Genomic DNA, 27284 nt, shown 5'->3' on the forward strand with positions numbered 1-27284 from the left:
TGAGCGGTCCAAAACGGGAACTAATATTTATTTTGAAAAATGTTCATGTTGCTGATTATGTTAAGGGTTCTCTGAAGCTATTTACATAAAAATCAAAGCCTTGTTGGTTATTTCTGACCAATTAATAAGTTATTTCTGGTTAATTATGCAATTATGATTACCTATATAGAAGCTAAGGATGAGCTATGCTATGTACTCAGCTCAAACTTTTGAGTTAAAGGTTTAGATGTATGTGTGAATCATTGGATCAGAGGTGTCCCGACCTTGCAGTTGAAGAATCTTGACATGTTGGGAGGGGAATTATTACAGTGATCGCCATTCATCCACATTACCTCTAGATGGCGCTGTTCCAGCCATTTCACAGAGCCGATCCCCTTAGAGAATGACTCGAGAAGAGCTGCTTGCGGTTAGTCAGCAGGCAGCGGACAGAGGAGACTAATCCAGACTTAGCCCGTCCAAAGAGGCAGCCGACTCCGGCGAGGTGTGGGGTTTCAGCCCCACCTGGGCACATACCTGTGCCGCAATCTGATTTTAGTTTCCATAGCGGCGCTTTCTCGCGGTCAGTGGGCGCGGCGCGCTCGCGTTTTCAGTCTGAGGCATCAGAGCGAGCAGCGGTTCGTGGAGTGACGTGTACAGCGCTCTCATTATCTCTATGCGTAGGAGGATAAGCCAGTCGGCGCGTCCTCGTGTTTTGCATCTACGTGAATGATTTATGATTTATGAAAGCTCGTGAGCTTTGGCGCACGAATAGCGCAGAGAAGGTTCCCGGAACGCCTTCCTAGGGCCCTGGTACGTCGGCGCTGGCTGTTGAATTTCGTACCTCTGCACTGTTCCGTTTAGTGCAGGCGCACGCTTGTGCGAAGCGGAGACAGAGAGTCATACCGCGCGTGGTGGTCAGATTCCATTCATCCGTTACAGACAGGGCGTACGAAGAACTTGTCGGTCATGTGGACCAAAGCTGACATGTTTCCTTTGGGATTTACCTGGCCTGTTCAAAGGGACTTCTTCCTTCACAGTATTCAGTGCTGCGGTGCCCAAAGTCAAATCATTTTCTATACTTCGGTTGTGTTTCTACAATGGTGAAAACATAAATGTTTATTACTGTCATAATGTTAAATTTTTAAATATATGTAGTTTACATAATGCAGGTCCAGCAGAAGGTTTTGCAACTGCCATCACACTATCTCTTTATCAAACCCTGCTGACTTCCTGTCTTCACTGTTGTCCTTTGGCGATCTGATAAGGGGCACACTTCTGTAAGACCAGTGTTTTAGCGTCACTTGGAGGGGCCTGACTCCTGCAAGAAGCTGTTTTAGTTACGTTTCTGATGTGAAGCTCAAAATTTGGTCACAGTCCATGTAACATTATTTCTAAGTAATTTGTTTTCATGCTTGTGCGTTGCAGCATTAATACTTCATTGTTGTGGAAGTAAAAGGTGATGTTGGTACTGTTCTCGGTGCAAACATAGGCCATCAGTGGCATTCCATCAAAGCACATTTACAGATATAAGCGCTGCATTGCCAGCTGCAGCGATAACACCACAAATCTCTGAAGAAAAAGAAAGCATATATATCTTAGTACTTACATGGACTTTTAACTGATGAATTCCCATCCTTATACTAACATGCATGTGTAGATGTAAATATATGTGCGTGTGTGTGTGTGTGTGTATGCACATACATACACACACGTGTGTGTGGTATGTGCCAGGTCAAATGTTATCTGAGATATTTATGCACACAGGACAGTCTCTGAGGAGGCCACATGTTGGCCTAGGTATGATGTGGCGGGTCTTTATTAAAACACGTCTTTCTGCCAACGCAAACATAAGCGCGACCTTTCATTGGAGCATATGCAGTGTTACTGCATGTGGTATATAAAACTACATGCATTTTTAAAAAGATTTCAGCGAATGAATATGTACACCTATACTTACTTTCTGTCGATTTCTTTAAGTTTTTTAAATTTTTTTCTGCTGTAATTTGGCATCTGTAGAGTAAGCTTGGGAAAAGTCAGTGTGATTTACAGTACATGAATGTCAGCTCTTTAACCTCTTCAAATTAAATGATGAGGTGCTGAAGGCAGCATTGCATCTGTCTTAAAGGCAGCTTTCATTGGGCGATTAACTGCTGAGATGTCTACAAGACGTGTGGTTTTGGGTGGCTTTGGGTTTGAATATACAGGAAGCCCTGATAGAGGCTTGTGAATTTTGCAATCGTTTCTGCAATCTTTATTTACTGTACGATGCAGTGTCAGGATGTTATCTTTTCCTTTCAGTGGGGGAGGAGGTGCAGTTGCCTCGTATCCTAACAAACAGAATAGGGAATTCGGGCCTTACACTTTACGTGTTTCACATTGCTCAGTAAACAGCACTATCCGCTTAAATAAGTGAGTCGGACAGAAATGTATTGAATAAAGTAATGTTCCTGAGTCCTGAATGCCTCAGTGTATGTGGAAAGTGTGCAAATTCAGACCAAATCCCCTGGTATTCTGTGGAAAAACACAGCGCTTATTATGCCACCCGAGTGCACGAGGGGGGGAAATCTCCGCGTGCATCGAGTCAATGGTGACACACATCTCAGAACAGCGGTCCCTGCATGGGATTTCTGAGTGAATAAAAAAGACATTTACGGGGTTAACGTAAATGTCGGTTTATCCTTGCTGGCCAACGCTGAGATATGTGAATAATGTGAGACGCGCCACAGAAGGGCGTTCCGCGCAGAGATAACGAGCTTTTTACGCTCCGCAGCCCGTGGCCGCGCACGGAGAAACGGCGGCGGTGTTTCCAGAAGGGCGGAGCCCGTGTCCAGGCAGAGCGCCCGAAGACTCCGCCCTCTTTCCAGGAACATGGAACTGGAGACTAAAAGGTGCGTCTCTCGTGTGAGATTCTCAGTGGCTTTTTCCCCCCGTGAATTAAAGTTCCTCCAGCTGACTGCCACGTACACGCCCTCGTCCTCTTTGTGCTTCACGATGAAGGTCACATCATGCAAAGTGATGAACGTTAATTTAAATAACCTAATCAACCGGCCTACTATTATGGTAATGTTATTTACTGATTGACCTCAAAGTACCCTTCTCGCCATAATAATGATGCTCAGAAATAATCTGTGACAGAAACGATCATTATGCGGTGTGAATAATAACTGGAATATTTTGCTTTTAAACACTGTCTTCCTTTCAGGAAGAGGAAGGCATCCCCTGAATGTGAGCTTGCAGTGTCTGGGAACCACAGTAGCAATCAGAGAAAGCGGAAACAAGAAACAAACCATGGCGCACAAGCTGAATCTGAAAAGTGCAGCAGGACTCCAAAGAGTAATTTTACTTTGTGTTTTATTCTCTGCCTCACACGACAGATCTCATATATTATTTTCATATTCGCCAGTTTTTCCAGTCTTGACCAACAGAGTGATTCCAAACCTCTCCGTCCTCACAAATGAGCCATGCAGGCTTTGAAAAGTCTATAGTCTGGTGGCTGTGTAGTAGTGCTTTAGGTACATTTGCAGTTGGCAATTGTGCACCCTCCCTGGTCACAGTTGCAGGTCGCTAGCATGATCGTGATCCCATTCAAGGACCATGCTGCTAATCGGGCTGAAGAGCACTGATGGGTAGGGGCACATACATGCTGTTCTGAAAATCTTTAATGCTGGTTTTCTGAGACCTTGTAGTTTGGGAGGGGGGATAAAATTGATTTGCTGGGTCTGACTGGACATTGGACATGCAGTGGATTTACTTTGACGCTGATGTATCTAAGATATAAAAAGGAGAGAAAGTGTATTGCTGGGGGATGTTGGCAGCTTCCTTATTCTCTCTTTGAACGTGTGCTATTGTGGTGTGTGGTATTTCCGCAGTGTACAGCAGTGTTAAAGGTGAGAAAATTTTCAACAACAGCCTGTCTCTACAAACCTGTGGAGCATTTTTAATGACTGCAGTGCCCTTTGCGTGCTTCTATTAAGTGGTAGAAAGGGCAGCCCCAAGGAATGTAAACGGCTCTACCACCCCACCAGTTTAGCAATGATTATAAGGGGAAACTCCCTATTTTTACTTTCATTGTTAGTCATTAGGTAGGTAACATTTGACTAGCCCAGCACCATTTTCCTTTTAAGTGCCATCATCCCCTCATACAAGGAAATGTATGGCCATCACAAAATTAAACAATTGTGTGCTGTTCAAAAGAAATTGTAAGTGTCGCGGATTTCGTGAATTCTGTAATTTTTTGGCAGTTCCATGACTTTCCCTGTTTTTTGCAATTTCCCTGATAGTGCTTTCAGTGATTTTTCAGCAGTGTTGGTTAGTAACTGTCAAAAAATGTTATTCAGAATGAATGCAATATGCTTCCAAAGACCACCTTCAAGCTGAATCACTTTGTTTATAAACATGTAAATGCTGTTGATATTGTCCGGGGGAATGCACGCACATCCGAAATATTCCAACAGGCGCAGGATAAAAAAATAGTAAGAAGAGAGAGTATATCCGCACGCTGTTTTTCCTGCTCCAAAAGTGATTTAATAGTACAACGTTTCGACCTCAAAGGTCTTCGTCAGGTACATCGATGATGCTGTTGATATTCCCACACCGAAACGGCAATGGGATTTCACGTCTTCTGGAACTTCATGAAATGCACAAATGGGTGTACTGAGAGAGGTCTAACTTGACATCATGTTTTTGCAGGTAAAAAGAAAGCAGCGCTGCGGTCCAGAGGCGGAAAGGGCCCGCCTCTCAGCGCCATCAACCGGAGGAACCTGCAGGGAGAGACACTGCTGCACCGAGCGGCAATGGACGGAGACGTGAGGCTGATGAGGGCCATGCTGCAGCTGGACGTGGACGTGAACGGAGCCGATTACGCAGGTAGCACCGCGGCACTCTCCGGTCAAACAGAGACGAGTACGCAGGTAGCACCGCGGCACTCTCCAGTCAAACGGTCACGCAGAATAATGGCTGATGATTGGTAATACGATGCACGCTGAGGGACTGGCGCGGTTTTCAGGTTGGACCCCCCTGCATGAGGCAGCGATCGGAGACTGCTATGAAATAGCAGCAGCTCTGCTGGAGGCTGGAGCTGTGGTCAACTGCATAGGGGACAAAGGAACCACTCCTTTGCATGACGCCATAGGCTACGGTCACCATCAGGTACACCTCTCACAATGCCAGTCTAGGCTGACGTTACTCATCAGGACCACCTTGCAAATGCCATAGGCTACGGTCACCATCAGGTACACCTCTCACAATGCCATAGGCTACAGTTACCATCAGGTACACCTCTCACAATGCCATAGGCTACAGTTACCATCAGGTACACCTCTCACAATGCCATAGGCTATGGTCACCATCAGGCACTCCTCTACATGATGCCATAGGCTACAGTTACCATCAGGCACTCCTCTACATGATGCCATAGGCTACAGTTACCATCAGGTACACGTCTCACGATGCCATAGTCTACGGTTACCATCAGGTACACCTCTCACAATGCCATAGGCTACGGTTACCATCAGGTACACCTCTCACAATGCCATAGGCTACAGTTACCATTGGGTATGCCTGTACACGTTGTCATAGGCTACGGTCACCATCAGGTACTCTTCTACACAAAGCCATGGGCTGCGGTCGCCATTAGGTGCTTTTCTCTTGATCATAATCCTCTAACTTAATGGAATAGATGACTGTTTAATTCCTTTCTATTGGGGGTGGCTGGGTGTTTATATAGATTTATGTTATTATTATTGTTTAGAAAGATATCTTGCAACCACAGTAAGCGAGTCGCTTGTACAATGAAATGAGAAGCTCATATAGTTTAATAGTCTGCGTGTAGCCATTTAGCGGTTGTGAGTTTAGTTAATGCCTTTACAGGTTGCTCAGCTGCTTCTGGACAGCGGTGCTAATCCCACAATGAAAAACGAGCAGGGGAAGACTGCCCTCGACATGACAGATGACAGCTCCTTGAGAAAAATGATTGAAAGATACTTACCCAGGACTAGGCGAATATCAGTGTCAGGTCTGAATAATTTCCTCCGTAAGAAAAGGGTCTGTGTTGACTGAAGGACTCACTTTAACCATGTTAAGAAAGCTTTAAGTTTTTTGGTTTTTTTTAAGCTCAAAGAAGGTCCAACCATAACCCTGTTCAAGAAGACGGTAACAGGCAGCAAGTCACTTGCAAGATGCAAAAGAAAGTGAGTGACTTAACCCTTTCATGTTCCAGGTGGTATTTACGTTCATTACATTATTTATAGGATGAAGATATTTTCAATTTTGTCACTATACATTACAAGTTCTCTCTTTCCGGTAAAAAGAATTGGCGCATATTCATTAGGTGTGAGGTCATGCTGAAAGCAGCAGAGCTTTACGTTTTTGCATTTCAGGTGGAGGAAAGTGCCGCTAAGTCCTCGCACAGCTCGGCTGAGGCTGTAAGAACCAGAAGCAGAACCCCTGCAGCCCAGGGAATAATGAGCCAATCCCCTGTGGCCCAGAGGACAGTGAGCCAATCCCCTGTGGCCCAGAGGACAGTGAGCCAATCCCCTGTGGCCCAGAGGACAATCAGCCAATCCCCTGTGGCTCAGAGGACAGTGAGCCAATCCCCTGTGGCCCAGAGGACAGTGAGCCAATCCCCTGTGGCCCAGAGGACAATCAGCCAATCCCCTGTGGCTCAGAGGACAGTGAGCCCATCCCCTGGACCCCAGAGGGCTATGAGCCGATCTCCTGTGGCCCAGAGGACAGTGAGCCAATCCCCTGGACCCCAGAGGGCTATGAGCCAATCTCCTGTGGCCCAGAGGACAATGAGCCAATCCCCTGTGGCTCAGAGGACCGTGAGCCAATCTTCTGTGGCCCAGAGGACAATGAGCCAATCCCCTGTGGCCCGAATTACAAGAAGAAGGACTGGAGCCGGGAGTGGCTGGAATGACAGCCGTTTAGATTTACTTGCACTCGGGGGTGTGTTGTGTGAGGCAGGGAGCAGAGAAATATCTGCTGAACTTCGAGACGAGCGTGGCACAGAACAGGACAGGAGTAAACCGGCAAAATCAGAGGACAGGAAGACTGCTTCTGCATGCCATTGTTCTCAACAGGATGTCCAGACGGATGCAGACATTTGCAATAGTCGTTTTTCGCTCAGCAAAATCAGAAATGGATTTCTTGATTATGATTTGGTGAAGCAAATGCCAGAATCTAATTTGATTCCCTGCCTTGATAAAACTGGAGACCGGCGTTGTGTTGAAAATACCCAGGAACAACAGGGTGATTTACATAATAGCAGAAGCCCCGATTTAGTGGGCAGCATGGAAGCTGAAAATAAAACCAGGACAAAGGGGCCCCAAACAGTGGGGTGTGAACCTGAGTTACAGGATGATACAGTGTCCCAGAGCATACTGCCTGCTCTGCCTGTGGCAGATAAACCAAAATCTAAAGGAACCACTTTTGGCCTGATTCTAGGAATCAGTGGAGAACCAGTAATAAACACCAACACAAGTGATTTGATACAGAATCTCTGCGATATTCAAAGGGACAACAGTGGTGACTCTACAGTGGGAAGTGAGAGACATGTCCTCCCATTCAAAGCACCAGAGGTTTTAAGAGATTCTGACTTCTCAACTAACATGTCTGGTGAATCTGGGATTGTTCACCACAGCCTAGGTGGATGTGGTGCGGAAGAAAATTTGGAAGAATGTAGCATTTCGTTGCTCGCACCTCATTCAGATGTGTTCAGACACATGGTTGTTCAACAGTGTCTCTCCACTGAGGGTGATAGGCAGGAGGAAACACGGTCAGGTGCATCAGTAGAGGAACCAACACTGGCACTCGAGTCTGACAGCAGTACTCCATCCTTGCTGTTCGAAAACCTTAGTAAGAGCGAAGGGTTTTCTCCCAGTGGACTGCGTGTGGATCGCGATGACGGACTGCGTGTTGTCTCCAGTGTAAATGAAAACCTTAACCACGGCACATCAAGCAAAGTCGTCAATCCCGAGAGTATGACCGTATCCTCAGACATTTCGATGCAGCAAGGGCCTCCTGATTCACACGTTAAAGACTGCAGTCTCACGTACAGTATGGAGGAAGATCAGAGTAATCTGCACAGACTCACGTCAAGAACGGTGACTGGACCTGTGCCAATGACAGGAGCAAGCAGTCACATGAAAGAGTTATCTGACTCACAAAACAGGGCCAGTGAGCACCAGAAGAAATCTGTACAAAACTATATTGTTGCAGAACACTTGCATGCAGTAGAGCAGGTGTCAGAATTGACAGAGATCAATGGCAATGCACATTCTACTCTCAGTTCTGAGAATGCTGACAGGACTAGAGGAAGACTCATGGAAGAGGAATGTTTGTTGTTGAATTGCAGCCAGACAGATTTGTCCGGAAATTATGTCCAGGGAAAAGAGATGGGAGGGATGCACACAGACGCAATCCTGAAAATATCTCCTGAAAGACCCGGCTTACAGTGTGGAGAGCAGCTTCTAAAGGGAACACTCCTGTATGACTCTGCATCCATCACTTCTAGTTGTTCTGAAACCCAAGTGACCTCAACCATCCAGGAAATGGAAAACACATTAGTCACTGAAAGTTATATGCAAAAAATGGAGTCTAGAAGTAGTAAAGAAAGCCCCAAAAGTAATCAAATTAATTCATTAAGCACATGTAACTCTAAAGACATGGAGCTAGCCTGCGATATGGGGGGAAGCTTTGACCTTGCCATGAATGATGCTACTGTCATAGATGGCAAAACGCACAGCTCATATGACTCCGACTGCACTATGATCTCAGAATCTAATTACATGGAACGCAACAGTTTTGGTACAGCTTTAGAAAATGTCTGTCTACATCCAGAGCTAACATTGGGTTCCACTAAGGGTCAAGTAAAGGACAATGGAAAGCGTAGCTTTGAAAATGCATTTGGAACAAGCATAGAGAATAATACTGGAAACTGCAAGGGAAACGTCACCTTTTCTGCACAATTAAACTCAGCCAGCACAGTGGATTCTGGCCATAAGACAAGCAATGTGGGAATCTGTGTAGATGTAAAACACCAAAACAAAGACTATGTCCTCAGCAATTTCTCTGGCCAACAAAGTCAAAAAAGCAAAATCAGCCAAACTAAAAATAGTTGTAAAAAAGACGAAGAGATTCAGCAGAAGAGCAAGCACAATGCCTCATCAAAAAAGCATCCAGGAAGAAGCAAGGTAGTATGTGCAAGTGCTTGTGCTGCTACCACATCTTGTGGAGGTACTGAAAAACTTCTCTCATCCCTCCAATGTATTTGCAGAAAATGTGCACTAATTTGCACCTTTTTCACTTAAATTAATTTAATAATAAAAAGCACAGAATTGATTCTATATTATCAGAGGAAATGTACATTTAATCCCATATCTGATTTGTTGTTATTTCCTACTTTGTAACATAATTCCTGTCCTGCCTCTTGCACCACCCCCCCCCCCATTCAGGACCACAACAGGCCTTGAAGTTACCAGTACGAAACATCAACAAGAGAAACAGCCGAGGAGAATCGCATCTTCATTTAGCTGCCAAGAGAGGGGACCTTGCTCTTGTCAGAGCCTTGATAGAGGCAGGGATAAATGTCAACCAAGCAGATTATGCAGGTTACCAACACAAATTTTCTTTTATGCACGCTTCAGTTTGCTGATATTCATTGTTGTTCAGCATGAAGAGAGCCACGTTGGGGAGTCTTAATGTCAGATCGAAAGCTTCACGCTCATATCTTGGGCTACGGATTCAATGCAGCATTTGTGTTGTCAGGGTTTTTATAATTATAATAAATTATAATTAAGATGTAAAAACTGTATTTGTGTCCTATTGTATCCACTAATGTAAAATCAGACTGCTGTCTTATATTGTTTTTTAAATGAATGCATTTTTGGCAGGATGGACAGCTCTGCACGAAGCCAGCGCCCTGGGACGCGTGGCTGTGGTGGAGGAGCTGCTGCTCTCGGGGGCCGACATCAACAGCCGAGGCCTAGAGGGACTCACACCTCTGCATGACGCTGTCACCTCAAACCACTATGAGGTACACTTTCACACAGAGGCTCCCCTTTTGCACCAGACGAGCAACTTCAGAAAGCCTCACTGCTCTTCATGTGTTCGCATGTGAGCCCGTCTGGCTTTATGAACCGAAAGAAAGAATGCAGCGCCTGGGTGGTCATTTGCGATGTGGAAAAAGTGCGTGTGCGCTGTACCACGTGTTTCCTGGCAAACGGTGCGTGTGTGGCTGTGTTTGTGTGTACATGCCATGACTGGGATTAATACTAGATCCTGCTGGGCTGACAGATGTACAAATGTAATTTATAGTTGTATATGTGACAGAATATCTCACCACGGTTTTAAATCTCTATGCAAAGCAATCTGATGGGACACAAAATTCCCTGCCTGGTATGATGGCAGCACCAATAAATGTAAATGTATTTTATTCAGACAAATTCTGCTGAATCTGGGATTCAGACAGGTTGGTAGGCTTTCGAGCATGTACTGCTCTTTTCAGTTCATGCCACAGCATCTCTATTGGGTTCAAGTCAGGGCTTTGACTAGGCCTGTCCAAAATTTTTATTTTGTTTCTTTTCACCCATTCAGATGTGTAATTGCCCTTTCCTGGGAAGCTTCACCACTGTTCCAAGTGGTTTTCCAGTGACTCGCAATGGCTTTGTAACTCTTTCCAGGCTGACGTATTTCAACTTTTTTCTCATCTGTTCTGGAACTTTGATCGTGGCTTAGTGTGCTCATAGAAACTTTGCGGTGACTACTTCACTAGGATGGTAAGGTTGAGTATGAGTGGGGTTTAGATTCAACAGGGCTGGCTGCAGTGAAGCCTGGTTGTGTGCCCTCAGCTGAATCTAATTATCAATTAAATTTGGTTCATAGGTTGATTGAGTAACTAAGGAGGAAGTTACGTTTTCATATGGGTGATTTGGGAGTTATGTATGCTTATGCTTATGTATTTTTTAATTAAATAAATTAAATCATTTTAGAATGTCTTCTGCCTTTACTCAGTTTCTCTTTGACTAATATTACATTTTGTCTAATGATCTGCAACCATTTTGTGTGACAGATATGCAATAATAGAGGAAATCAGGAGGGGATCAAATACTTTTTCACAGCACTGTAAAATGTGGGCCTCTCTTTACTTTTGGCAGTTGGCATCTGGGGCATCTGAGCATTGCATCTAGGTCAGGCATTGTACATTTTGTCCCTGTTGTTTTTTTGTCTTTTGTTGATTTTTGAACTTTATTCTTGGCTCATTCTTGGGATTACCTGGGGAGAGACGAGCTATGGTATGGTGTCTTCTATCATTCATCTCTTTTGTGACTAGCTAGTCTATGTCTGTGACATTCATTGTTTGGTAAGGTAGTTGAAACTTTGTCTTTAAACGTTGATTACTTGTAACTTCATAAATGGATGTGAGGTGCTATTATTCCATGTCATTTTTTCTGTCCAGATGTTTGAATGAGTTGGACTGTTTTCTCAACAACAATAAAAACCTCTTATATTTTTAAACAGACTGTCAAGCTCCTCCTTCAGTACGGTTCAAACCCTAATGACCAAAACGTCTTTGGGAAGAGCCCCTTGGATTTGGAATGTGCGGAATGCATCAAAGAGTTGCTTTCAACATTCCGTGGACCTTTTGTATCACCACGTGAAGGCTTTTCCAAACCCCCCCCAGGTATCAATCACACAGAAGAGCAAAACTGTAACATTACATTACAATGAATGCTTTTTTGGTCTGATACATTTGATCTGAATAAAAATTTATTTTGGTGTACAGCATCATAGCTGTAGTTGGTCGAATGCCTGTCTGTCTGGCACTGGTTTGGCTGTAGCGCATTCTGTATGACATGTTATCTACCCATGAAAGCAGTAGAGAAAAGAAAACCATCAGCCCCTTCCCTTTACTGTGAGAGCGATCGCAGTGGGAGTGGAACTCGGCCCTCTAAAGAAAGTCATGGCTGCAGTGAAGTAAGCACGGTAAAGTACTGTTCATATTCTGTGGGTCCAGCACTTACATAATTAATACAAGCAACGTATCACCGTCACCTTGTGCCAGAATGACTATTGAATGAATTCAGTTGAATGACAAATATGATGGACTCATACAATCGCAGCATTTTAAAAAAGTATGTGGTAAATTTTTCATGATTGTTTGGCCTCAAGGAAACGACATACTGTCTTTGTTACCCATTATTTGTTTATATTCTTGTATTAGCTGGAATCCACCATCACAACTTTAGAGAGCGTGGAAAAGAAGCAAAAGGAGATGTCAACCTGGGAATTTTCAAGCCCAGAAGATATAGGTGACTTGAGATATTGATGTGAATTTTCTGTGGCTAGAAATGAAAGATATATTTACTGTGCCTAGGGTAACAGTGTGTGTCCTGACAGGTAAATTTTCAGAAGCATTTTCTCAAATCCAGGAAGTCCTGAATAGCGTGTTAAACAAACACAAAGCAGAAAACCGTGAGCTCACCAGAAAGTACAGGTATGAGGATTTTATAAATTCCGTTCAGCATATTCTCAATGCCACAGCCCACCTTTTATTCAAAAGTCCACAGCTACCCGTGGGGGATAAGTCCGTTTAAATTTTTTGTATTGCAGGATGGCATCTGATTCATTCAAACAGGGCCTTCTGAGGGAACAGCTCATGTCCTTAGCCTCAAGACAGAAATGCCTCCTGAGCATTCTTCAGAAGCAGAACGCCCTCAAACTTAGTGTTCAGGCACAGAGCTGTCGGCTGCTAGGAGGGCAGCCCTCGACACAGGGCCCAAAACCTGGAGCCGGCGCTCCCTGGGGACGTAACACGGGGCCCTACAGAGGAACACCAGAACAGGAGGCCCCTTTGAGCTGTCATGGAGGAGTCTCTGAGGAACCTCCCCATTCCCTGTCCGTTTCTAGTCCCGGAGATGCAGGCGTCCTGCACCACTCTAGCGATTCCACTCACATTAGCTCAGACACTGATTCAGTGGAATCTGAGGCCGAGGTTGATGGCCTGGGAGACGCAGAGGTTGCCATGCCTCGTACAGATAATGCACTTCACCTGGAAACCGGAAGGCCTGGAAGAGGACTGGAGCAGGCTAAGATCTCTGCACACCAGTCTACACTGCCCTCCTCATCTCAACCAGCTGCTGGCTCAAGAGGTGATGAGCACAGGTCAGAGGTCACAGGTGAAAACGCTGTGGACTGCAGCTCCCAGATGGCTTTCCTCGAGGTCGCCAACAATAACGCAAGCATTGCCCCATCAAGCTTCACGGTTGAGCACCACACCTCACAGACGCATCCAACCAGACCCAACGTCACCCCAGTGCCTTCTTCCTCCACTCTTTACCAAACTGTATACTTGTCTCAGCCACCGGGTTGGATCACAGCCCAACAGAATGCACTCGGTGTGAACAAGACACTTGTACGTACGAAGAAATCTGGTGCTGGAACCGCAGATGATTTACAGGGTAGAGGCTTTCCTCATGAAGTGCGAGTAATCGCACAAGGTCAGCGAAACTCCAGTGAAACGCATTCCACGAAGGGTAGGAATTCAGCTCCCGGTTATCCTGTCCCTGATAAGACCTCTTCTGGAGCAGCTTTGAGTCCTGAAGATCAGAAGAGTGCATTTGAGGCAGCTGCTTGTAAGACCCTTCCACAGCATGGAGACACGGCAGTCAGAAACAGACAGTTGATCGACCTTATTCAGCGTGGAGTTATCAAGCCTGGAGACCAAGCTCTACAGCAGACACTGAAGGTAAAAAGCTATAGGCCTACCTTTTTGGCATGTTTAGTCAGAAAATGTAATATGGACAAGTAGTAGCTTTGTGTGAGCAATAAGACAGATGGGCCATTTTAAAGGTGGAAAGATTGTTACCCAACCCAAGTCAATGGGCAAATCTCAGGTTTCTAAACAGTATTGTCGAGTTTTTACCAGCAGAAATGTCAAAGTGTTTGCACCTTCTGTAAGACATGGAGAATCACAATTTACCTCAATGTACCTTTCACAAACACCCCCCCAAAAAATAAATAACACACTTCTTTCTCAGTAATAGCTTTTATTTGAAATGTATTCAAAATAATGCATTTTGTTAATGCATATTAAAAATAAATAATGATTTTATCTGTTATGTCTATGTATTATGTCAACTACATTTATTGGATACTTTAAATTGATATTAACATGGTAATAGTTAATTTATATTTGATGTTTTTGAACTTTTCGTGAGAAGCTCCATGTAATCCATTATACAGTTAAGAAAAGGGACATTGTTAATTTCTCTTATTATAACACAGGAGGCTTCCAATCATTACTCTGGAATGCTGCACTGGTGCCAGTGTGTCAGTGGTACCACTGCCTCCCATATTTTTAATTTCACTCAAACTTTCCTCCTCTTCCAATTATGTGGGATGGATCACCCCGGTACTTAGTGAGCTATGGAGCCTTTATTTAGTAGGTAAATATTTGTGGAGCATGCCTGTGCTTGGAAGACCAGGAGAGATCCTTGCTGAAGTAGTGAAGTTCTCAAGGCACTCAGATATGTACTCAATTGAAATGAAGTTTGACTTGAGCGATATTATGTCCTACTTTTTACAGGTGACTTACAGATCAAAGTCACCGGTGATGTATGCAGAGAGTTCTGACCTGGCAGCGAAGGATTCCTTAGCAACACAAGCCTTCTTTCCTGATTTCACACCTGTGGTGACTCACCACACAGGTATGTCCTTAGAAGGCTGATTATGAATTACACGTCTGACTTAATGCACAAACGGCTATTTTGGTTATTTATATGTTATGGAAAATATCGTACATGTGCTCTGGCTGTGGGTGGGGGCTTCAGTTCCGTCCGTTATGCACTATGAGGGGTTTCAAGTTTGAAGCCCTGTATTATAGGGGATTTCTCTTTTTTTTGGGCGGGGGGGGGCGGGCGGAGGAAAGGTCTGCCTTCCAGAGCTTCCACTGCTGTCTGGCTTTTGAATTTTTAATGGTTCCCCCCTGAGTGGAGGCTAGTGTCGTGCAGGGGTGGTGTTTGAACAGAGGGAAAGCTTCACGTTTTTCGAGCAGCCTCTCATTGTCCCTGTTTGTTTCCACAGAGGAAGCCGCAAAGACCTCTGTCAGCAACTTCATGGAAATCAACAGGATTATTTTAATCAGCAATGACGAGTTTATGCCCAGCCACTTGATGGATCGTTACTGGGACGTCTTTTCACAAAGTGAAGACTGGGCAATTTAAGTTCATAATATTTTTGTGATGTTTAGCTGTATATTTATTGGTATGTATAATTTCAGCAATGCTGAAATTTGTTTTGTTGTGTATTGACTTACTGTTTCAGTCGTACTTGTTTTTAACCATAGAAATAAAATTTATTTTAGTTAAGTCACCGGAGTATTTTCTTGAATGGGTGTAACCAAATGCACTCCACATAAAAACATTTAAAGGGGTCATATGAGGATTTGTTTTCCTTTGCACTTCATTCTGATTATTGGTCACAGTGGGACAAAATAACAAAAAATAAAAACTCATATCAAACACATTTTATGTTTTTATTTTATTTTTTATTTTAAAGTAATTTAACATTGCATTTTGTAATGTAGCCAACATTTTTGATCAGGTTCAAACAGAACGCTGCAGTTGTGGTTAATGGGTGGCCACATTTCAATTCCATGCCCTACTAATAGTCATTTAAAGTAAGTAGGGGGATGAACCATGTATGGATTTATATGTATAGAACCCTGGCTTAAAGTTACCAGTCTGTACTTTGACCTCGTATTTATTTAATTTAAAATCCAATTTCAAATACAGAGCCAAAACAAGAAACATGTCTCTCTGTCTGGGCTGCATAATATATTCACACATTTTTTTTCTGTGTCAAACATAATGTAAGTTCATCTCAGCATAGATGTTTGTTCATGTCCGACGCACACTGGCAGTCAGCCGCCTGCATTTCTCACGCTTGCTGGCATTGCATGGTTTGCCACACCTACTTCTCGTCCCCCTTCCTCTTAGCCCCAGCGAAACGTAAACCAGCAATCATAAAACTCATTACCATTCCAAGTTGTCAGACCTGCATGAAGACCCGTGATCATCATGGAAGTAAGTTGCCTACGGTGTGTTCATTTTCGGTGAAACTTGTGCTCCGCATGCTACATTTTACTAACGGGATATTAGAGGACCATCGTGGAGGTGGAAAAAAAGTGAACTTAGGTAGTTTTCATACATATTTATATCAAAGGAATAGGTTAGAATATTGAAACATAAATAACTCTGTTCGGTTGTAGGTATTGTGGAGTAATATCCGTGTTTTCAAGCTATTTCTATTTCGGACGGTTTTATTTGCCAGTGTTCCCCATAAACAAGCTTGTTCGATTTCCAAGATGAAGTAAAATCCAATAAACACATAAAAGGTGTATGCAATCAAACGTTTCTATGTACACTGTAGCATTTTGCGATCGTCATTCTGCACAATAGTAATTAATATGTTCCATTTCGCAAAAGTGAAAGAAAGGTTGGTAATACTCGGTTTGACGTTTGAGGGATGTGCTGTAGGTCAGCTAGATCAAAAGCGTCTGTAGGCTATAGCCTACGTTACTGTCATCAAATACATATTCATAATGATCTCGTAATGAAAATGCTGATTATTAACTTGAAGTCATTTTTTCTCTGTCTTGTCATAATAATTGACTGTAGTTGACCTATAGTCTACCTTTTAGAGACTTATCTTAATACCTCTTTGTTTGAGTTGTAATTGTACAGCTATTTTCATTCAGAGTAGCCTATCTTGTAACTGTTTTTCAGTATGTCCTGTGAGAATGAGAAAACTTTTAATGGCAGAAGGAAGAATATCAACATAGTTGTTATTGTGCAAGGTAAGTATTGTGGAATTATCCATTTTAAAAGATTAAATACTTAAGAGTGAGAAATGAAAAATGCATTAAAGGGGCTAGTTTACCTCAATGACAAGCTGAAACAAAGCACATGAAATAAACTGAAAACTACAGCTCTTGAATACATTTTGCATATGCTTGGGATTTCTATAAAAACAGCTTTTGAACCTGTTAATGTTAAGAAATAAAATATCAATCATGATACACTTTGTGGATCACACAGAGTTTGAGGTCAGACCGATTAAATCAAATGTTTAATGTCTTGTGTATGTCCCTTGAGAAATATCTGGCTTAAGGTTTAGATATTAAATCCAGTATACTTTCTCACCGTGGTGCCAGAACCACTTTAACATGTTAGTACCAACTTTGCAAAACAGAAAAGCAAAATTCGTCAATTTTGACTGAAGATTCAGATTTAAATTCCTGACCACATTTCTGTGTGCTGTGTGACAGTTGCTAACCCAGTCAGAGTTTATAATGTGCTGCTATTATTGCCTTTCTATGCATTCCATTATTACCTATATAACACTTTATTTAACATGTTTTTTTTATACTCTACAGAATGAAAATAAGATGTACCTATCTACAAAAACTGCAGTACAGGTGCTACTTGATCTCCCTGTCACTACTCATTGTGTGTCTGTTGAAGCTTGTCTACATAAAAGTGACTGTGAAGAACAGCTTTTTCATTGAGCCCTATGGAATTTCTGCTGGTGCTTTTAGAAATCAAGCACATAAGGACATCGATTGCACTGCTATTTATGAACTAAATCCAGTTGAGATTGGGAAGTCTTTAGAAATAAGGCGAAAAGAAGTCGTTACTTTGGAAGATGAGAATATTGCATCTATAACTTCAGACTGTCAGAGGTACATAGTTTGGAGGGGATATGTGGATATCTCGGTATCGAGCGAGGAGCGGCAGTTTCCACTTGCCTATTCATTGGTTGTGCATAAGGACGCCTATATGGTGGAACGGATGTTACGGGCGATCTATGTGCCTCACAACATTTACTGCATTCACTATGACCAAAAATCTTCCAAGAACTTCATAGCCGCTATGGAGAACCTGTCCAAGTGTTTCCCCAACGTCTTTGTGGCGTCCAAGCTGGAGTCGGTGCAATATGCCCACGTCACGAGACTCAAGGCCGACCTTAACTGCCTGTCGGACCTCCTCAAGTCCCCGGTCAAGTGGAAGTACGTTATCAACCTGTGCGGCCAGGACTTCCCCCTCAGGTCCAACTTTGAGCTGATGTCGGAGCTGAAGAGGCTAAAGGGCGCCAACATGCTGGAGTCCAGCCGCCCCAGCGAGCTCAAGAAACAGCGATTCGCCTTCCGGCACGTGGTGAAGGACGCGCCTTTTGAGTACCAGAAACTGCCCGTCAAGACCACTCAGGCCAAAGACCCTCCCCCACACGGCATCGAGATGTTTATCGGAAGCGCCTACTTTGTCCTGGCGCGCGAGTTTGTGAGCTACGTCTCCGAAAGCCGGTTGGCGGACGACTTCCTGTCTTGGTCTGCGGACACGTACTCCCCGGACGAGCACTTTTGGGCCTCTCTGGTACGGGTGCCAGGGGTGCCTGGGGGGGTCCCCCGGTCCACGCCCGATATCACGGACCTGATGAGCAAGACTCGGCTGGTGAAGTGGAACTACCTGGAGGGGTCCCTGTACCCGTCCTGCACGGGCACTCACCTGCGTAGCGTGTGCATCTTTGGGGCTGCAGAACTGCGCTGGCTTCTCAATTATGGACATTGGTTCGCCAACAAGTTTGACCCCAAAGTAGATCCTGTACTTATCAAGTGCTTGGAGGAGAAACTTGAAGAAAAGCAGCGACACTGGGTTAACCTGGGGTCAAAATGACCTTTTCGAAGAGGGTGGGGGTTGTGAGGCATTTTGGATTTGAGTTTGTGAGCAATTGAATATATAACTTCAATATATTGTCTGTGATAAAAACATTTTCAAGCAGAATATTCTGATGCACTTTATGTTTCAGATTTCATTTCCAATCAAAACTTTGACCTGCTTCAGGCTTCAGTCTCAGTCTTTTTTTTAACTGAGGAAACCTGCCGTACACCTTGGCTTTCAACATCTGAGAGTCCAAGTCATATCATGTTATCATAAGAAAGATATCATGAGAAGAACAGATAAGAGGTCACAGTTTAATGCAAATAACATTTTTAAAGGAACCTAATGCAAGGTTAGGCAATGGCTGCAATAACTGCTTATTTTGAATGAGTCTTGACTCTTGACACGTTGCAATAAGTTCCACGGTGTGATTGTTTGCCCTTCTTGTGCATTGTATTGCTTGGTGCTGTTAAAATGTGTTATCTTTTTTCCAGTCATTTTTAGCTCTGTACCTTCAAATGCTTCTTTAAAGATAAATTGATGTGTTTTAATTTTACTCTGAAATTGCACTGCCCTTTTTGAAAAAGTTAACAGTTGTGCTAATTCTATATTAGGAGTGGTTGTCTTTTAATTACTTATGGTATGGAGGACTCAAGCTACTTTTTATAGATTTATGTTATTTTTACGCCTTTCGCAAAGCCTTGACATTAGCCTAAGAGTGGAATAACAAGTCAGTACAATAATTAATTGCATGTGGTTGAGAGTTTTGTTTTAATATACGTCACCATATCACATAAAGCTACTGTTCTAAAGTGTCCAGATCATATGCCCCTATCTCTCATCATTTTGAGACAGATTGATTTGATTGACACTTTCTATGGAAACCTGCACTTAAAGGCATGGTACTTTCAGGGAACGAATACTGATGACAGTACCCCCAACCTGAATCCTGAATCCAGCATCCAGTGCCATTTTCTAACCCATATCTGAACTTTTATTTGTCTGATAGGGAAGGTGACCACAGGTTTTTTTGGATTCCACGGAATGGGTGCTGAACAGTAATGCTTTTATTTTCCAGGATAGGCTGTTCAAGCAGTACAAGGTAACAAGCATGGTAGCCAGGTTTACACCTGAGTATCCATGTTTATTTTAATCATTACAAAGACACTGATGATGTTTTCTCTTCTCTGGGAATATTGATGAATTACATGCCGTCCGAATTTACACAAATAATACGAACAGCAACATTAATCTGTCCATAGAATACTGAAAATAATTTTTTTTTATTTCTTTTACTTGACTATCGGGCACCATAACACCCTCCATTCTTCTTCATTTAGAAAACCTACTGACTGTAATTTGCTTTCTCATTAATTCAATTCATAATTCATTGCCATGTCAACACAGTTGATGGGAATTTGTCTAGGTGTGCTTGCATAGTAGTACCATAAGATACAATAAAGCCATAAATTTAGGATACTCTCAATCCCTGCTCTGTAAAATTGAACCAAACCCTCCCTAGACACACCAATTTATATATATATATAGAAATATATACTGTATAAATATGGGTGATTTGTGTGCACATCTCAAAGGAAGCATTAACATAGGCCAATCATGAATTATAATGGGGCAACTCACAACAATATTATATAGCTAGCACTGAGATATAAAATAGCTTCTAGCAAGCAAATCCCTCAAAACCAATCCACTTTAGATTTCTTAATGCAATGAAACTAGCATATCCCTTTCTATGAACATCAAACATCTTTTCTCATCTTGTGTTTGGATGTCTCATTTACAAAGTGTTTTATTGCTTTATTGTCATAACGCCATATCAGTTTAATGGACCATGTAACAGGAAATAAAATCCTTTCTGACCATAAAGCATAAGCAGGCCCTACTTTGATATTTGGTGTGGTTTTGCCTTTCCACAGCAGTAGTGACTGATGTTATGCTCTGAATTACAGGTGAAGCACCCGTAGAACTTCAAAATTTATGCTGAAATAGTTTTACTTTGGCTGAATACTGCAGAGTGCAAACAATGAGAACCTCTGGTCTTTGATATCCTCAGTGTCTTGATTATTTCTGAATGAATTATTTATGTTGTTTTGCAACACCTCTTTCCTCATGTATTTCAGTATCTCTGGGCTCACTGTGAAGCTACTTTTATCTATGTAAGCAGTTCTGGGTGCTAACCCCACGGCATTTCCGTGTAGGTCTAGGCTTGATTCCAAAGACTGATAACTTGCTGAGCAAATATGCGCCTAAATCATGTTTATTAGCCAACCCAAGTAGTGGCATTAGATTCAAAACAAGTGAACTGACTTCTGACAGGAAAAGGAACACCACTTCCTTGTCCTTCTAGTCTAAAATACATGCGTTACACCAAAGGCTAGTGCTGAATTCAGTCACCACACTTTTCTTACACAGATATGTCAGAACTTAACTGCAATAGCCTCACTTAAATTAGTACTCTTATGGCAATAACAATGTCATTTACATCTCCAGGATTATATACTGTATATGGTTACTGAAGTCCCATAGTTATATGCAGAATTTGGGCATTTTTATTATATGTATAGTTGTTTTTATTATGGTAAGTTCACTAAGCTGATACTCTATTTCATCTTCTGCAACATCCCTTCTTTCAATTTTTTTCAAAAGTGCCTTTGCTTCTTTATCACTGACAGGAATTCAGTGGCCCATATTGGCTGTGTGAGTCCCTAGAAGTGCTGTAGGGAGATAGGTACATGTGTGTCATGGAGGCCTCAGTACAGAAAACCAACCCCCTCCTGTTTAACTCTTACTGCTGAAAGATTAGACCATACAATGGAATGTGAACACGTAACATGTCACACATACCTCTACCCACAATGCCCCTATCAACAGCCACTTTAACCCCACAACAGCCAGCCACCTTTATTCGTTGTCCTTGATATGCATTGTGCGTAGTAGGCTATACATCAAAAATATGTGCCCGTCAGTGTACACTGAAAGATTTGTTCTCCATGTCAGCCAAAGAGAAACAAAATGGTTTTGTTTCAACCATGTGGCATTCAAAACCATGTACAAATGGGAAAATGGTGTCCAGTAGATGGGTACTAAAGTGAAACGCATAAATTTAAAAACAATGTCTGTGCTGTGTAAAAACAGAGAAACTATGGACTGACTGAACAGTGTTGTTACAATAGCCTATTGTAGTATACTTTCCTTTATATTATCATGTGTTGGCTTAACAGACACTCTTGGCCTGGAAAACCTGTATAGCTCATGTTTTGTACCATTGGACATTTGTATTTATTATATGCACTGGGGTATTTTGGTACACAGAAGATGCTCATTTCTTAACTGAAAGCTTAACCAGAAGGGAAATGGTAGTTATGTATAGGAAATCACTTGAATGAGGAGTTCTAAAAAAATTATAAGTAAATAAACATAGTTCTACGAAATCCAGTTGGCACATGCACTATTGAAAAGAGAATGAAAGACTGTCTCATCAGACTTTGTGCCAGGGAGATACAGATAGCACAGGCTCACTCTATTGCTTGTGATTAGTGGCAGGTTAAATGAACAATATTAATTGACCCAAGGATGATGCAAATCAAGATCAATTGCTTTATTTCCTGAGAATTCTTTGCATTTCTAAATTGACTGTAAGTAAGAGCTCTCCGTCGAAAAAACTGAATTACTGAGTCACTCAACAACAGGCAAGCATGCAGGAATCCTCACAGCCGACTCAACACGGTCATGCTCTCTCGATGGTTTATTTCTTAGCGCCCCAAGCCCCCAAACATGGATATTTGTGGAAAACTGAAACATAAGCCACAGAAAATATGGCAGGACCCATGTGCCCGGTTATTGAAGGAAGGAAACCAGCCCTCCTGGAACCGTTCCTCTACCCATGGTGTGTTCGCAGAAGACAATGATTGCCATTCAAAGCTTTGCTGAATTACATTGCATTCCACAGTGTCTCTGAGGTAGGTGGACTGAAAACCAGACATGACCTGGCTCTCCAGGACTGGAGTCCCATGGCATAACTTGCCAAAAAGCACTTTTTGCTATTTCATCCTATTTACATTTTGGGGAGTAACTGTGTTTAACTGTGTTTAGAATCTGTGTGCTGTTTCCACGGTGCAGTTGGGATCGGAACCAATGTACCTATTGTACAGTTCTTACACAGCCATGATAGGTTATTGCTACCATATCTCTAAACATTGTGAATAAACAAATGAAATAAATCCTACTCCCATTGCATTATTGTAATGTTAAGGTTGATTACTTTTCAGACGTTCATTTATTTTCATATAAGCTGAATCAATACATTTGGAGTAATCTATCAACCAAAATCATGCATTCTGAAGTTCTGTCAGTTCTTGGGGGAGTGCATGACTCCCCCATTGTGACTTTTCCTAAACATATGTATTAAACATTCTGCTATAATTTGAAAATTAACATTGCATAATGAAATTAAGTTATAAACACTTACTTTAATGACCATGAAAATCACACAGGAATAATACATTGGGAAATAAAAAGATAAATAAATAAATACACATTCAAATTGAATGAGATCATTGTGTGTGGTGTTTCTGAGAGTGACGGGTCTCTTAGGAGTCTGGTGGTTGTTTCCAAGGCATCTTAAGCCATCTCCCCTTGCGCTCATTCTGTTCAACCACAGTCTGTTTTGGAAACCATTCATCTGTGTTTCGCCCATTTTTTTTTTGTTCAGGCATTTACTTCATTATAACTCCATTTATATTTCTAACTGTTGTTTGCAAAATGTCACAGCGATAATGACAGAATAATTGATGAACAAAAGCACAGCCTCAATGATGTGCTCCTGTTATATTCTAGTACAAGCATATGCCAGGAGAGGTGTGAAGGGTCAACAATGTCCAACTGCAGATGTTTTTTTTTCATCATCACCAAATCTTTAACACTTTTGACATGGTATTAGTTATATATTTATTATTTGATTAGTTATAAGGCTGAATGTGTTCTTTTGTTAAGTTAAATAAAAGTCGAAAATTAACCTTAACACTGTTTTTAGGTGAAAAAGTCATGCCTATAGCCACTTAAATCTCAATATGTCAGCACTTAGCATCTAACACTGTAAATATCACGTGTGTGCAGATCTGTGAGAAGAGCTGTTAACTCCTGGGTCGTTGCAACATCAGCACTAATGCATCATGTATTTTGTTCTTAACAGCAACAAGTTTATCAAGTCGGCACACAATGATTGTTTCCACTCTGCTTGTTTGTGCTTTAAATGTGGCTCTACGAACTACATTCTGGAAGAGAGGTATATTACATAATGCCCTTTGAACTGGATGAATCTGGCTTTTTTCTAAATGCACTAATGTCATATCAGTGGGTGGTAATAGAATGAACATTGAGAAGGGCTGTAGAGAGGAGAGAACGGTTGCATTGTGCCTCCTTTGGAAGTTACTTGTATCTTATTGTTGGGCATGTTGATTTTGTAATATTCACAGCGAGACATTCCCTAAATGCACACCTGAGTCATGTCAGTTGGATCGACGACGGGGCCTGATCTGCGTCGAAGCCGTGAGCGTTAGAAAGAAAGCAGAATTTTGGCAGCAGTTAAAAGCGGAACCTGGAATAATGGGAAGTAGATGAGTGTTCCCCTTGAGCGGGTGCTCTTTGTGGAAGTATCTGACATTTACGCTCAAAGGCTTATGCTCCTCACTCGGGTGCTCAACTGTATAATCCCACTGAATCGGGAGGGAGCGAGTCACTCTCTGTGGAGAGAGTGACCTTTAGCGCATAGCTTGTTAGCCTGTTTTTATAGCCTCATGCTGATGTGTGTGTTAATGGAGGGGATCTACGAGGTTTAAAAGGTCTGCTTTATTACCTGCCGGAGCTTAGCTATCGATGTTCAGACGTGGAACTGTTTGGCGTTCGCCATCGCGGCCAGACACTGTTTGTTTTCTGAAGTGCAAAAGCACAACCGAATGAACCCTCCGTCACCTTGCCGCTGGAAACATTTTTTTTAAACCACATCCTCTTTCCCCAAAGTGCACGCAGACAGGTTAGCAAAAGAAGGGGGAGTAGAAATGGTATTGCACACTAGTTGTAATGTTAAATGTGTACTGTGTTATGTCAGTAATGATTTCATGATTCAATTAGAAGTGAATGAACAATAAATATAAAATGGAATTCCAATTAAATTTTAAATTCTTGAAAATATAGTTAAAGGTACAAAAGGTAAATTTAAAATAGTGATAACACAGGTTTGGGAATGCAGGGGCTATGTTAAAAGATGTGCAGGTGATGAAATGGGGATTATAAATGAAAGTCTGAAGAGTTATTTTGCAGTTTATGCAAACAAAAAAGAGTAGTGAACTTGAATAGTAGCTTGTGCTTGCATATTTATTCTTTTCCCCTGTATTTAGCTCTCTATTCATTAACAGACAGTAAAATAATTAGATATTTTATGACAATTCACATGTTCAACATGCACCCTGGCTAAACTACATACATACATCTCCTAAAATTTCATAAAGCCCAAGCTTGATATTGTTTTCAAAAAACCCCAATCAGTATTTTTCCTGGTGCCGGTTTCCAAACTGCAACACAGGTGCATTTTGTCACTGTCATCTCATAATTTCCCTGACCATTCTTGCTCAGCAGCCTTCAAAATCACCGTCGTCCGCCCGGAACACGGAGGCCTGTGGGCCTCCACAAACGCGTGTCGCCCTAGCGATGGGGGGGAGCAGCGAGACAAACCCGGTCACTCGACACTGGCAGGGCAGATGGACCTCGGGGAAACAATGAGCCTTTCTTCCGTCCTGAGCGTGCTCCGTACACCTCAATCCGTTCTGCCTGCTCAAGGACTTCAGCCGGAGATCAGCCGAACGAGAGGCCAGGGGCACGTTACATGAGAGGGATGGGCCGATGGCATGAACTCCTGCTTCCACAGAAAGACGTAGACATTTGTGCTGATTGGCTTCTCAGCTACGCCCCAAACTGGACTGTTCAATGATGTTTGGCTGAGAGATGGTGAACTTTTTTGCCCAAACCTATTCCTGACCTCAGGAAAGTTCCAGAATCACCTAACGTGTTGGCATACAACGTTATATTAAGTGTTTTGCTTTCACTTTTCGTTTATGGTTGTGTGACTTGAATATTAAATACTAAATATTCTGTGCATAATTCACAGAGTTCAAAGGAAACCACGCTAACTAATTTGTTTTCAGGAGTTAAAAAAATGTAATGTAAAAAGATTACAAAGGCTGCAAGTATAAAAAAATATTTATCATAGGTATTTTTTTCTGCTTTGTTTACCCTGCAACTGCAAACTAATTATCTCCAAAATACCTTGGAAATGCTCAAGATCATATAGGATCGTCAAAGAGACGTTTCAAATATGATAAAAGAGAAATATATATTATTTCCATATGTCGTTGGCCCAAGTTAAAATTGATGCAAAGGTTGACAAGCCAGTTGCTTATTATAGCCTGGAAATGAAATGATGGCAATTCACTTGCTACATAACAGATAATTGCAATTGTCGGTACACGCTTTAGCCATGTACAAACATTCTTTAGTCCATGCAGTCACAAGATTTTCCACACTATTTACATAATCCAAGTAGTAGTGAAGTCTACATCAAGTATGTGCTACAGTCCACATTAATAATTGGCCTGTTTCTTAATGAATCCCACAAAAACATGTAATTTATTCAATGATAATGAATTGGAACGCAAAAAGCTACATATTTTTAATTAGCGGTCTATAGCTTGCTATAAACCGATGGTAAATTGAAGTATTTATATGGGGTAAACGGTAAGCTTTTATTGCTGACAGAAAATTCTGTGTGTGGACTCTTTAGGCTCATAAAATAAACCTTTCACCCACTTGTGACACTATTTTCTGTGAGTATGTCCATGGCCTGCTCTTAATTTTTCCAAGACTAATCGTGCTCAAGACCCTGTTGCCAGATCCTCTACAGCCAAGAAAACTGCACTTTAAACACAATCAGGTGTACCTCAAGTAATTGGGAACATGTGAGATGAAAACATAAATATGGTCTTGAGGGAACAAAGCTATTGGTGTCAGATTTATTTTTTTTAATGAATGATTAAGCCCAAGACACTAAAATTTGCTGTCATAAATAAAATCAGTGGAAGGTTGAAGTGCAACAGAGAGTACAGCAATAATTCTCGAAATACTTTAAAGGAGAAGCTTCAGGCTACTAGAAAAGCATACCATTTAATTAAAAGACCCCATTCACAAAACATCTTGATTAGCAAGCATGTCTGGATCGGCATCGCCAAGCTAACAACCCCAAACTGTGCTATAAACGCGCAAATGGAATGTAATCTCAATAAAGTGGGAAGGAGATTAACGTAATCCAATGATCTAGGGGTTCTGCAGGATATCAAATTTCCCAGCCCCGTGGGATCAAGTAAGACATGGCTTCTGGAAAGAGCCTTTTCACAATCGTTATACCTCAATGTCTGCACCTCAGACAATAATAACTGCAACAAAGTTCATCTTTGAAACCATAACCTTTTACTTGTGTGCACTATCTTGCTCCCAGTGCCTCCCCTGCTTTTAAACCAG

General features: G+C 42.1%; 2 protein-coding genes across 6 annotated transcripts; both read left to right on the forward strand.

Annotated features, from left to right (window-relative positions):
• Positions 1-2662: 2662 nt before the first annotated feature.
• On the forward strand, positions 2663-15344 carry LOC135233360 (uncharacterized). Of its 2 annotated transcripts, none has more exons than XM_064296801.1 (16): positions 2663-2867; positions 3182-3312; positions 4669-4845; positions 4985-5127; positions 5848-5992; positions 6091-6167; positions 6357-9213; positions 9432-9587; positions 9870-10012; positions 11497-11659; positions 11852-11961; positions 12200-12287; positions 12376-12472; positions 12589-13723; positions 14564-14684; positions 15061-15344. In XM_064296801.1, the coding sequence occupies exons 1-16, from the start codon at positions 2848-2850 to the stop codon at positions 15198-15200; spliced, it is 5703 nt and encodes a 1900-aa protein (XP_064152871.1). In that variant the 5' UTR covers positions 2663-2847; the 3' UTR covers positions 15201-15344. The 2 variants fall into 2 exon arrangements, with proteins under 2 accessions (XP_064152871.1, XP_064152872.1); XM_064296802.1 differs by having other exon boundaries at positions 11852-11952.
• A 594-nt stretch (positions 15345-15938) lies between these two features.
• On the forward strand, positions 15939-20762 carry LOC135233361 (beta-1,3-galactosyl-O-glycosyl-glycoprotein beta-1,6-N-acetylglucosaminyltransferase 4-like). Of its 4 annotated transcripts, none has more exons than XM_064296803.1 (3): positions 15939-16061; positions 16764-16834; positions 17414-20762. In XM_064296803.1, exon 3 carries the CDS (start codon positions 17415-17417, stop codon positions 18708-18710), a length of 1296 nt encoding a protein of 431 aa, XP_064152873.1. In that variant the 5' UTR covers positions 15939-16061; positions 16764-16834; position 17414; the 3' UTR covers positions 18711-20762. The 4 variants fall into 4 exon arrangements, with proteins under 4 accessions (XP_064152873.1, XP_064152875.1, XP_064152877.1 ...); XM_064296805.1 differs by having other exon boundaries at positions 15970-16061; positions 16741-16834; XM_064296806.1 differs by having other exon boundaries at positions 16005-16075.
• Positions 20763-27284: the final 6522 nt, after the last annotated feature.

The sequence above is a fragment of the Anguilla rostrata genome, chromosome 10 (genome assembly GCF_018555375.3).
Source record: "Anguilla rostrata isolate EN2019 chromosome 10, ASM1855537v3, whole genome shotgun sequence".
Lineage (NCBI taxonomy): Eukaryota > Metazoa > Chordata > Actinopteri > Anguilliformes > Anguillidae > Anguilla > Anguilla rostrata.